Source organism: Notothenia rossii, assembly GCF_949606895.1.
Source record: "Notothenia rossii genome assembly, chromosome: 3".
Classification (NCBI taxonomy): domain Eukaryota; kingdom Metazoa; phylum Chordata; class Actinopteri; order Perciformes; family Nototheniidae; genus Notothenia; species Notothenia rossii.
The window spans coordinates 81071615-81084118 of record NC_136901.1 but is presented as its reverse complement, the minus strand read 5'-3'; the positions used below and the strand labels follow the sequence as shown (position 1 = coordinate 81084118).

At 41.0% G+C, this 12504-nt stretch overlaps 1 protein-coding gene and 1 long non-coding RNA gene across 2 annotated transcripts in view; one reads left to right on the top strand and one right to left on the bottom strand.

Annotated features, from left to right (window-relative positions):
* The window catches only part of tnmd (tenomodulin), a 54970-nt gene that overhangs the window by 34527 nt on the left and 7939 nt on the right, over positions 1-12504 (top strand). The window contains exons 3-4 of the mRNA XM_079670526.1: positions 1125-1265; positions 6996-7103. Coding sequence (XP_079526652.1) covers positions 1125-1265; positions 6996-7103 — 249 coding nt within the window. The remainder of the gene's footprint in view (positions 1-1124; positions 1266-6995; positions 7104-12504) is intronic.
* On the bottom strand, positions 3188-10822 carry LOC307032510. Its single transcript, XR_013806286.1, has 2 exons — positions 10510-10822; positions 3188-4188 (listed from the first exon to the last, which is right to left on the bottom strand). It is a non-coding gene; the product is annotated as an uncharacterized lncRNA (long non-coding RNA).

The window sequence follows — 12504 nt, the reverse complement described above, 5'->3', positions numbered from 1 at the left end:
CAACGTTCAACTTTTGAAGCTTCGGCGGAATCGTCAGCCAATCAAATCATGTGCTTGTGTGTCCGGGGCGGGAGTGTTACGGGTGAGCGAATCAAGCAGGACCCAAATGCAGATAACATTGAAAATACCTTTATTTCAAGGATACACAGATAAACAGAACACTCCCCGGTGAACACAGTCACAGACAAATGACGAACCAACAATGACAGACAGAAAAAACAGAACTTAAATAGACACAGGACTAATCCAGGAAACAAGAGACAGGTGAGGAGGGAGGAGAAAACACAGGGGCACCAGGTGAACACAATCAATAAAACAGATAGGAGGGAACAGGTAGGAGGGAACACACACAGATCTAAACAAGACAAAACACAACGCAGACAGAAAACCAAAGACAGATCTAAACAAGACAAAACACAACGCAGACAGAAAACCAAAGACAGATCTAGACAAGACAAAACACAACACAGACAGATCGTGACAGGGAGATTCATGTGATTGGTTGTTGGTCGAGTTTCAGACAAGCTCACCGGCAAGCTTCAACGCACGCCGCCGTGTGGACGCTGCCTAAAGCTTTTTATACTTCCGATAAACTCACGCATACAAGTACCAAACAGAGGGACAAAAAGGAAATGACTGCAAATGACTGTATTTGTTTCACTTGAATGTGTCTTAAAGTCTTTGTAAATTGATAGTTCGTCCAACCATGGAAACGGCTGTTAAAACCAGAGCCATTTAAAATCTAAAAACAAGCGTGAATCGCTTAACTGCAACCATGAAGACACAACACAAACCTTCACACCCACATATTTGACCTTCATGCCAAATGTCAGCCTCCAAGGCCAAATTTGTTAGCTGCCAAAGGGTGGGAACATTTTTGTGTTTCCACCGACCTAAAAACCGACTGGTCGCAGATACAAATCTGAGATATAGAAAGGCTATCTTTATACTTCTCTGCAGAGTAGGTAAATGATAAACAATTGTGACATTTTGAGTGGAAGTCAAAGAAAGTGGCCATCTTGTTATGCTTTCTCTGACCTTTTACTATTCTTTGGTACAAAACTATGATATATCCAATGACAAATGCTGCCCAGTCACAGAAGGCTTTCTTTGTGTCATTGCAGGTGTACGACCACCACTACAAGGCAGTGGTGGATGGCCTGGAGAGAGACGGTGTGATGGAGATTGACCCGGGTCAGCGCATTGAGATCTTCAGAATGGGAAACGGCAGCGAGGAAGTACTCGAGGTGCACGACTTCAAAAATGTAAGGTTTAACAAAGCCGAGAAAGTTGTTAAAACCCTGTTAAAAACCTGATGCTGTTATTGTTTCTTTTCTTGAGAGTAGGACGGATTATGATGTTCGCATCCTGAACTTTTCAAAGAGGCGGTGAACATTTTTTAAAAATCATGTTTTCTTTTTCAACAATATGTTCTGCTCTTCTGTGATGCTTATTGGAAACAGGTGTGACAAACCTTTGAAAAATCTGAGAAACAAAATAATGGAAATGATACTCCACTGTGCGGTGTACACAGGGATCAGAAATGCATGATGAAATATGCCTGCTAAATCACAGCTTGTACTCCTAGAGATTATGTGTTCGAGTGCACACAGCAGCACAGGAAAAAAGTGCAAAAAGACTTCTTCCTGATCATTTTATAAAGTATACTTCTTTGCACTGCAGAGACAAACACATTAAAAGCCCATCTCTATTTGTTTCTCACACCTTTTCGTACTGCACATTTGTCTTCAGAAGACCTCCTTACCTTACTTTTCATTCCTAAGTCCTCTCAAGTGTGCAGGAGGTTGCACGTGACGCCCCTCTGAAAAGGCAGCGTACTGTTTGACTGGTTAAGGAATATCCGCAGTTGCATCATTATTACTGTGAAATGTTTGTTCAGACGGCTGAACTCATCTCAAAGAAAAAACATACATTGAGTTATTGCTTTTTTAACAATGGTCTTTGTGAATGTAAAAATGGTTCTATAGTGTTTGTGTGTGTGTGTGTGTGTGTGTGTGTGTGTGTGTGTGTGTGTGTGTGTGTGTGTGTGTCCTACTTACCCACACATGGATAAACACATATGCCTGTTGCTTGTTCCACTTCCTGTTAGTGAAGCACATTCCCCGCAGAGATTTGTTTGATTCAGTGCTTCACCATGAAAGACTAAGAAACAAGCGAGTGAGCAGGGTAATTCAAAACCTTAGAGATTTTTTTTTTTAAGGGGAAGGAAACCTACACAGAAACAATAGGTTGTACTAACTGGTAGCTTGTGTGCGGATGTTAGAATATAGCAACACAAACCACCTCTAAAACAATCTCCATCAAGCCTGAGGGCTGTGTGAGGAATTGAAAATGAGGGGATTATACCACCAGGACCGAGGACCACACAGGCGAAATCCACTCGCTATTGTTTCAGGCCAATACAAAGTCATTTTAACGGGGGAGAAATGGAAAAGACATCCTAAGAGAGAATCACATTCTTAGAGTAAAACAATCTCATAATAAATATTCTTGACAAGTGAACAAAAGCACATTCAGGAAAATTGACCTTAAACTAATTCTGCTCAATAAAATGACAAACTACTTTGTGTTACAGCACAAACTAATGTAATCATTATCAATTTGCATGAAGCAATGATGAGATCAGAAAACAGTAGCTAGAGACACAGGGGCGTTTTGGGTTAAGCCTCAGCTAAGTTTGTGTCATGGTTAGAGAAGAAGATGTGGGTTTGTTTTTTCCATACGTTAAACTAATTCACCATGACATGACTTTTTGGAGCTGTACTTCCCTCAGTTGCTACTCGAAGGGTCTAGTTGAATTATTCAAATGGACGCACAGAAATCCGATTTGGTGTACCAAAGTTCTTCAAGGCCATGACCATACCTCAACTTGATCCGGCCAATTCTTTATTTCAGATACATTATCAATGTTTTCAGACTTGTGTGTGCTAAAGAGGTTTAAGAAGTACACATCGGCACCAATTTATATTTCTGCTGTACGGTGCTCAAAACCGTTCAATGGCCATCACATGTGTGAATAGGTGGAGTATGGAAAAGTGATCAAATTCACACATTTCGCCACAAAAGGATATAAACAGTGATGCCAAAAATATATTGATAGGGATTGGAGATAAAGAATGTAACAAATGATACATATCTTGAAACACACAAACGTAAGGAAACAATGCCACTAAAATAGTTTAATAAAAAGGCTCCCATGAACATAAATTATTGACACAATCCAACACTGGATGAAAAACCATGGTATCACATGCCTAAAAAAATGCAACGTAACAGCAGGCCGCAAGAGGTCCGCCCATTAACAGACCACACAAGTTATAACTGGCTATCTAATGTTAAACATGTAGAGAAAGCAAACCATCAACAGATAGGATCAAAAAAGCTATTTATAATAACGTTTATTTTTTACACCCCATTGATGTTTCTTCTTATGATACAGACCGTTCTCTTTGTCTATTTCATGTTATATATTGTTTGATCATGCGTTTCTTATGCACCATGTCTGTGAAGTACTAGAAAAATGCCTTGTTGGAGTGTGCAATATAAATAAACTGTGTTCCTGCTGGCGCACGAGGGTGCTTTGAGGCCTGCGCTTATATTACCAGGTGTTTCTAATATTCTGTCTCTCTGTTGCATCTTATATGTAAACCTGCTCATCCTTAGTGGGATCACAGAGGTCTGGGGGCTCAGAGTTCACAAAGGCCAAGAGGAATACATTGCAGATGCTAATAATACCACAGACATGTAGGATAACCCTATCATATTCACTATTTCACCTACAGACAGCTTGAGAGTCACACCTAATCCGTAAACCAGAGGACCCCTGCCTTTTTGCTTTACTGCACATAATGCTAGCTTTTATGTAGATCTTTACAAAACAGATTGTTACTCAGCACAGAAAGTGTTGTTCGCATTTCTTCTTTTCTTTCTTTTGCTTGCCACAAGGCCTGCTACAGCATCTGTCTGCTTCAAAACACACATAGCAGCCACCAGACACCCAGCACAGAAATTGCCGGCTAAACAGATTCAGTTAAGGCGGATCCTTCACCTGTCGTCAGTCATCTCGTTTTAGTTTCTTAGCTTCAGATGGTGTCCCGCCCAAAGCTCGAACCAGCATCCATAAATTAACACAGGTGTTGGAAGAAACAGCTGGTGACTGCAGCCAATCTGTAATAAATAATATTAATGTCAAAGTTTCATTTCTCAACAGATTGAGTTTCCTTTTTTAATTTTCTTAATATGTCCTTTTAGCCATTAAATATCTTAAGAGAATGGGAGGAGAAGTGCTAATGGTGTTGGGTTTATTTACACCCTGAGACTAATTAGAGAAATGTGAAACAGGTGAGCAGGTGCGTGGGGGGAGGGTGAGGTGATGGGAGTGGCAGGAGAGAGGTTACTACAGTACATGAGGGAGGGGCTGGTGAGGAAGTCATGTGACTGAGACAGGAGGGTCTGAGGGCATCTGGTGGACAGGTAGAGAAATGGCAATGAATAGTTGGAATGAGGCTGCAAATAGGGACAGAGAGGAAAAACACAACTGAAGCAGAGACCTTGACACGCAGAAAATATTACAGTTTTAAAAGTAGACCTATTTAACAGTTGTCTTTGGAGTCTCACATAATCTTAACAAGCCTGTTCTTCAAAAAAGTCCACAACCAAAAGTCATGAATTTTGACTGAGCATAAAAGAAAAATGTGGTTGTTGCCCACCACAAAAAAATAGCACGCCAATAAAAGATAGCTAGCTCATAAAATACCTAGCATGCAGGTCAAGGTAAAAGGAGAAAGCTAACAAAAAAACAGTATATACCGTAAAAGAGAACCCGCAGGCTAACTGGAAGCAAGCTAAAAATGGCCAACTAACCCAAACACTAGCAAAATCAACTAGGAAGCAATAAAACAACAAAGCCAAACAGTGTATCCTATAACTATTTAAAAGTCACATACTGTAGAGTAGAAGCCTTGTACATGGCTGATAAAACAACTGTTAGAAGGAAACATGCAAAAAGAATAAAATGTTGGCTATACTAAATAGGCAACCTCCATCAAAGCTTTTCTAAATGAATTCTATCAACTAGACTTATTATACAAATTCTTTGTCACAAATCCTTCCCTTCAAATAAAATGCTTCTGCAGGTGTAGTCTGTAACCATTTGTGCTGCCTTTCATATCATCTTTAGCCATGAGGATTTGAATGTCAGAGGGAAATAAAAAAAGTTTTTAAAAGTGAACCTTTTCTTTCTGCAGCTGTTCACTGCATTTCAAATCGTACTGGAGCTAAACAAAAGCCCTTCAGCGTTTCATCTGGTCAAAAATGTTGAAAAGGATCATGCAAAAAAAACTACTGAGGGTGTGGAGAACAGCCTACAGATTATGAAGCTCCACACTGATGTCCAGAAAGGGCAGTGTTACAAACATTCATTGACCAGTGATTTAGGCAAAGATTTATGAAGCCAAAACTACAGTTATAAGCAGAAACAGGCAAGAAATTACACATTTCCTTTTCAGTTATTTACATTTAAAGTGAAATAATTCTTTTTTTGTGTTTTAAAGCACACAAAAACAATATTTTAAAGAGTAGGAAATGTCCCCTTGTGTTGATTATGTCCCCTACCACAGTAATACCTGCTGACACTACTTGACTTCTTCCTTCACAGGAGCTGAACGATGCATGCAGGAACATGTTCTCCATCTTCATCATGAATAGATTAGCATCTTGCACATGGATGCTCCAATTGTATATTTTATCATTGTGTGTTTAAATTACATAATTTGTCCATTTCTCATCTGTGTGTTAATGTGTCTGTCTTCATTTTCTGAATGACCAACCCCAGTAATCACTGTATCTCATCACAACATTGCCCTCTCCTCTTCTGCTGCAGCTCACCAACACAGAAGCCTCAAATTAAACAGAGACTCATCACAATAAAGCCTGGCATAAACATCATGCTTTTGTGCTGGAGACCATTATTGCTCCATCCTTTTCCCACACAGAAGAAATTACACGCGGTAGATTATGACAGCCATCACTTTGTATCATATCATGTGCGGCTGGTATCTGGTTTTCAGAGTGACAGAACCACAGAATATGTAGAAAAAGCACCCACATGGTCAAGTTAACCGATTCAAAGGAGATGTCAAAGCAATCACTGTGTTACTGTAATTAAATTTAGATTGAATCAAGTCCATTTTCATGGTACGGCTCATACAATTTTCAGTTGATACAATTCTAAAGCAGCCGTGGCAGATGTAGATCCTGCCGTCTGTTCTAATACAGTGTGCTGAATGAGCAGCTCCACTCTGCAGAAAATAAATTGGATACAATCTAAGATACTGAGAATCTTTCAGAGTTATTCCGGCTGAATATCTTAGATTAACACAGAATGGCAGCGGGAGAGAATTAACAGATCTTTCTTGCCTTTTGAGGCTCTGTGAGGCTCTGTGTGTCAGAGTGAATAGAGCCACAGTCCACATGGTGGAGGATCATCAGTGGAGCTGAAGAGAGCGACTCCACACTTGACTGCACAGATTAAGAGAGTGACAGGGACCTATGACTGACTAATTCAATGGGGGCGCTCTCTGTAGAAAACACTTCATTCTCAACAATGTCACTTTGCTCTCCTGTGCGATATATATACTGCCACATATATGCCACGAACTACTATTCATCCTCGGAGGAACAGCCCCGCCTTTTTACTTAAATTCAGCCTGAAAGCAAGAGCTGTGTTGCAAAGGCCAGGCAGTCGTCAATTTCATACTGTGCTAAAAGAAAAAGGAAAAAGATCAAAACACACCTCTTCTCACTCATTAGGTTGTAACTGCTTTGACTTTTTTAAGAGCTTTGATAATCAGTGGAAAGAGGAGCATTTTAAAACGGTTGCCCCAGTGCTTATGGGATATCCACATCACAGAAAGCTAATTAATGATACATATATCTGAATTTCTGAGTATCCTTTCCTTTCCTTTTTTTCAAAGGGAATCACTGGGATCCGGTTTGCTGAACATCAGAGGTGCTACATCAGGACCCAAACCAAGAAACTACCCACAGTGGCAGAGGTGGAGGCCGGAGACACGGAGCTACTGGTATGCCTCCTGCCTTTTCTGTTTGTACTGTCAGACTCTCTGTAGTGCAACAGAGGCTGTCATGCATATTGTAGGGAGATAACAGGAGTAGAGCTCTGTGAGGAGCACCACACAAATCCTCCGTCTGTCCACCTTATCCTATCTCCCCCACCCTCCTCACAGAAGAGTAAACTGTGGTCTGTGGTGCTGTGAAACCGTCAGAGAGCTGCCCACAAACCCAAGGCATCTTTGTGGTTCACATCAAATGGTGTTTGCTGTCAATCTTGAGCCAAAATAAATGTTTAATCATCTCTTCCAAAAGCTCTATCCAAATAGCCTAAAGGGGGGAGGGTGCAGTAGAGGTCTGGGTGAGAGGTAAGCCATTAAAAAAGTATTTTTTAAAAGACGGTTACTTTGTAATATTGACGACGCTCCCTCTCCAAGTACAGAGTGATTATTTTGGTTCTTATCGTTGTGAACTTCAGCAAAAAAGGGATGGAGGAAATTCAATCAATCAAATTCTCAAATGTTTTCAGTGTCACAGTGCAATACACTCAGTGGGCTGTGTGTTCAAAGAGAAAACCCCTCTCTCAAATGTCTCTACTGCTTGCATGCTCTCATTTACATTTCACATTGTAGCTGGGAAGAAGTAGCTGGCAAATATCTGACGCTCCTCGCTCACTGCTTCACTTTAAAAACAGAATAAGGCAATTGTCAGCCCAGCCTCAGTCTTTAACTTTAAGAATACAAGCTGTTACACCGAAGACCAAACAGTGTTTTGCTATGTTTTTCCTCTTATCTTTATAATGTCTGATCCATGCTTACAAATACTAATTGCCCAGGCAGCACCATATGTCCGTGCCATTTCGGGTTTTTTTTTGTGCGCTGTGAAGCATAATGGGCTTAATTCACAGCTCCAAATTGCATAATTGAAGGCCAGGAAAGTGGGGTTTTACCAGCTAAGACAGACCTGACTTTGACGTACATGAGTAAACTAATTATTAAACACCATGTTCAATACAATAGTGTTCAAGTGTTTTTATGCTGTGGTTTACATAAGGGTGTTCTGATCAATCTCTATGAATAGTCTTACACAGTGTTGCCGTATGAGATGACATTAAAGTGCAATTAGTAAGGAGCCTTAAATAGACCAAGAAGTGATAACTAGGTAGCCCAGAAGATACCCTCTCTCCTTGAAACTACGCTTACATACTACTAATGTGTTGTATTGAGTGGGGAATACATAATTGCTGCCTGGATTTTATTCATAGGCAATATTTGAGTGTCTGTGCCGCATGCTAGTTTGAGGGAGAAGGTTAAGGTGGATTGTGGGCGTACAAAGTGAAGGACTTTGATACTGGAGATTAGGATTTGCATGCCAAATCCTGTATTGTCAGGCTTAGGCAATAAAAACAATGTTTTTCTAATTATTCAGTTGCAAGAAGCAGATTTTGTTTTGAAAAAATAAAAATATTGCAGGAAAACAACTTTGTAATTATTTAGAAAAAACTGCAAATTTGAGTGTTGAGCTGAATAAATTAACCGGCAGAAAAGGTGAACAAGGTGATGGCAGAGTATCATCAATCCAGCCAGAAAGAAAAAAAAAACAATGGAAATAAGCCAATATCTTTTCTGCAATACTAATAAGTTAAATGGGGAACATGTGATCAGGTGGGAGGGGATGGTCAGGTGATGGAAATGGCGGAAAAGGAGTTACTGCAGGTAGGAGGGAGGGAGTGGATCTTGAATGACAGGAGAGTTATGGCAGAGAAATCAGAGGTATTTCACATTATATATGTTTATATGTTTGATCTTTGTCTTTTAAATGTTGGCTGTTGCAAAGCAATATTCTTTTAATGTGGAATTCTCAAAAGGACTTTTGGGTCAGATGACCTTGATATTGAGGATCTTGTATCTGTGCGGTGAATCTTAAACTACAGTCAAAAGCCGGTGAGCTTAGCGTAAAGACTGAAAACCAAGCTCTCTACAAAGGTAAAATGAATCTGTTTACCAGCATCTCTAAACCTCACTTATTAATAAATAATAGCAATACCAATGATCTGCAACACTAATGAATACATGAGGTAAACAACACACTTCACTGGATTTATATGGCCTATATTGAAGATAAATAAACTGCACATCATTTCATAGACACAACAGTGGAAATGAAGAAGGTATGTTTTATTTATGTCAAACCCTATATTGAACAAGAGAAATATACTAAATATCATATTTAGGTAATAAACAGTGACTTTAGCCTGACCTCACCAAGCTCTGTTATCACATTAGACAGCGACCCCTGATCCGTCCTCCTTGAACATCCTCCCACGTGCGACCCCTGAGAAGAGCAGCACAAGTTTTCCCTTTAGGTGGGAAAAACCCAGCTCACAGGGGTTATAGCCAAGCAGTAATGGTTCCTAGCTTAACCCAGCCACAGGCTTTAGGAAAGATGGCTCAGAGCAGCCGTGGCAGGCTTTAGTGCCGAGGTGAAAAACAATGGGAAAAATTGCGGGAAAACTGCAAGCTGCTGATAAGGAAATTCAGCCCCTGCGAGGGAGAACCAGGTGACAAACATGAATTGTTTGCCAGGATTTTTTCCTCCCTTTTCAATTTGCCTCCTCTATGAAACGTCTGAGGGAGTAATCCCTGAGCTTCATTCCAGTTTCTCCAGTCTGACACAGAAATCGCCATCCACCTCCCTCACACCCCTCAACATTGTCAACTGATGCTGCTTGCTCCATTAAACATCCACTTAATATGGATGACCAAAGCTCACCCAGCATCCCAAAACCTCCCACTCAGACAGCAACTGCAAACAGAAAAACAGCAGAGGATTTGAAAGTCCTGCAAGGTCCTACGGTTTGCTTTTTCTCATATCTGTCTGCATGAAAATGTAAGATTGATTCGTAACAGCAATACCAGTGGGACTATTTTGGAACAAAATAAAAAAAAACAGTTCAGTTCCTGTAGTTGGGGACACACTCAATAAAGGCTCAGTAAGGGCAAACTAGTGTTTTGCATGAAGACATTTGTCCACTAGCCTTTTTAAGATCTAACCAAAAAAAACAACAACCCATTCAATTCCAGACAATGAATTGCTAACATGCTCGCTAACTTGTAGAACTATATTCTATCCAAGCTAACAAGCTTGCTAATGTAGGTCAGCCCTCAAAAAATGTATTTGTGCAATCAACTACAGTCTGAAAATGATCTATTGACCATGGCTCTTTTGCTGGGGACTTTGCTTCTCTGTGGCAAGCCATGACAAAGGTAGGCTTCAATATTAATTGGACGCTCTGCAGTTAACGTAAAACATAAAGTGTCCCTTAACAAAGACATTTGAGACGTTGTTTTTGGCATGTAGCCTTTCTCTCAAGGCAGGCTTTCAGTGTCCTGTGTGGTCTGAGAGAGGGTGAGTCTTTACCTCTGTGCAGACTGTGTTGATTCTCCTGAACCAGTGATCTTCTTGCCAGTGGAAAGAGTGTTGTTTCCTGCTTGGTCTTCTATTCAAACTGTCTGCTGCGTCTGCTGGTTGGAAGCTGAGTGAATGAATGCCTCCCCTGACTACCAAATTGGCTGCAAATGTGACCAAAGCCATGTAGGAAGTGGCTGCAACACCAGAAATGGATTAACAGGCTCTCTCTCTCCCCGCCCACAACCTGAATTTGCAGACCGCCCCTTGTGCTGGATTGGCTTGACTGTTTCCTCTGGTTTGCCACGCCTCAGAGAAAGGTTACATATAACTGGACAAGGACAAACGGATACAAAACTACAGCTTCCTTAGTTTTGTACTCCCACTCAGTCTGTTCCTTTAAAGGTCAGCGCTGTCAGACTGTTATTTGCATGTCAAAGTGAACCAACGTTAAACTCAAAGAAAAAAGAACACAGATTAACAAAATTCAAGTAAAAGGCTAAAGAAAATAAGCATTCCCTTTTAGCAAATGCCAGCACTCTTTTTTGCTTAAGTGTTGACTTAAATTCCCCACAAACTCTGAATAATGAAACCACCTGCCTGTGTTTTCTACAGTATATGAAAGCTCTTGGTAGTCATAGGAAAAATTATGTTGAAATGGCAAACACAGCACCCCTTGAAACAGTATATCATCTAGACAGTGTCCCCCCCCCCCCCTCCATTTGGGCACAGTGGCAGGAGAGGTTAAATTCATTAACTCTAGCGCAACTTGTGTATAATTAAGTTGTGCATTGTGGGCGGAGAGCAAACATGCACCAGCAGGAGCAGGTCACAAATAACAAATTACCATAATTCCCAAGGTCCAATAGTTTAAAAAAGTAGCTTGTGTCCTAATAATATAGCATTTGTCAATATGAAAAGGGAAAAACCTTTCAAAAGTGTGTATAAACTGGAAGGCTGTAATCATGTTGTCTTTGTGCTTGTCAACTTGCATTTAGAAATCCCAGCCCCATGCTAAAATGCTGACCTTTACCACTTCCCCCAGGCCCTCTCCTGCAACTTATTGGAAGTCGTTTTTCAACTGTGAAGTCAAAGTCATGTTGTGAGCCCCGTGTCGTGACCTCCATTTATTTCCAGAGAAGACTCACTTGGCTTCAGTGGTTAAGAGGTCCAATTAGAGAGGGCTGTTGTGTTCTGAGAGTTGGATTTTAATTTCTGCAAACCACAGCAACAGTGAGTGCAACAGCTCATTGCCAGGCCCCCCCCCCCCCCCCCCCCGTCTGCGTGCCGACCCAACCCGGCTACACCCGTCCTCTGAGTCGTCATTAGTTTACTGGTCGGAGCCTGAAAGTGGAGGAAAGTGTGTCAAAAGCTTGGGCTAAACACTCCTCATGCCCAAACACAATCTAAAGGAATGTGCTCGAGTCTTTTCCCCCCCCTCTCTGCGGGTCACAACTGTGTCGCTCCATGACAAACACAAGCGGCATAGAAAGCGAAAATGTAAATCAAGCTGGAGTGACAGGAGTGAAAATGAGGGAGGGGACACGACCCAATATAAATGATTGTGCTCCTCTACAGCCTCAGGATTCTACGTCAAGCTTAACTAATGTGCAATTAAGCTTTAGACTGGGAGAAAATCACCTTGTAAAAACATTTGTCAAGTGAACTGTTTTTCTGTTCTGGGTTGCTAATTAACAAGGGAATGGGAAGAGCGGTTTGTTTGTGTGTGTATTTACATATACATGAAGAAAATAAATATCTGCACCGTTAGGGCAGAGCATTAGCAAATCCCCTTCATACGTCTCTATTAGACATCACTGACATAGTCCCTATCATTAAGCAATAATAGTTTACTTTACAGCTCATGAACTACAGTATCAACAAATTAAGCCCTCTGATAGCGCCGGGTGCCAAGCGAAGCATTGTGGAAGAGGGGGGGAGTGAAGGGGGGATGGGGGAGGAAAATGCAAAGCTTTATTGTGTCTGTCACATTAAACGATATTGCAG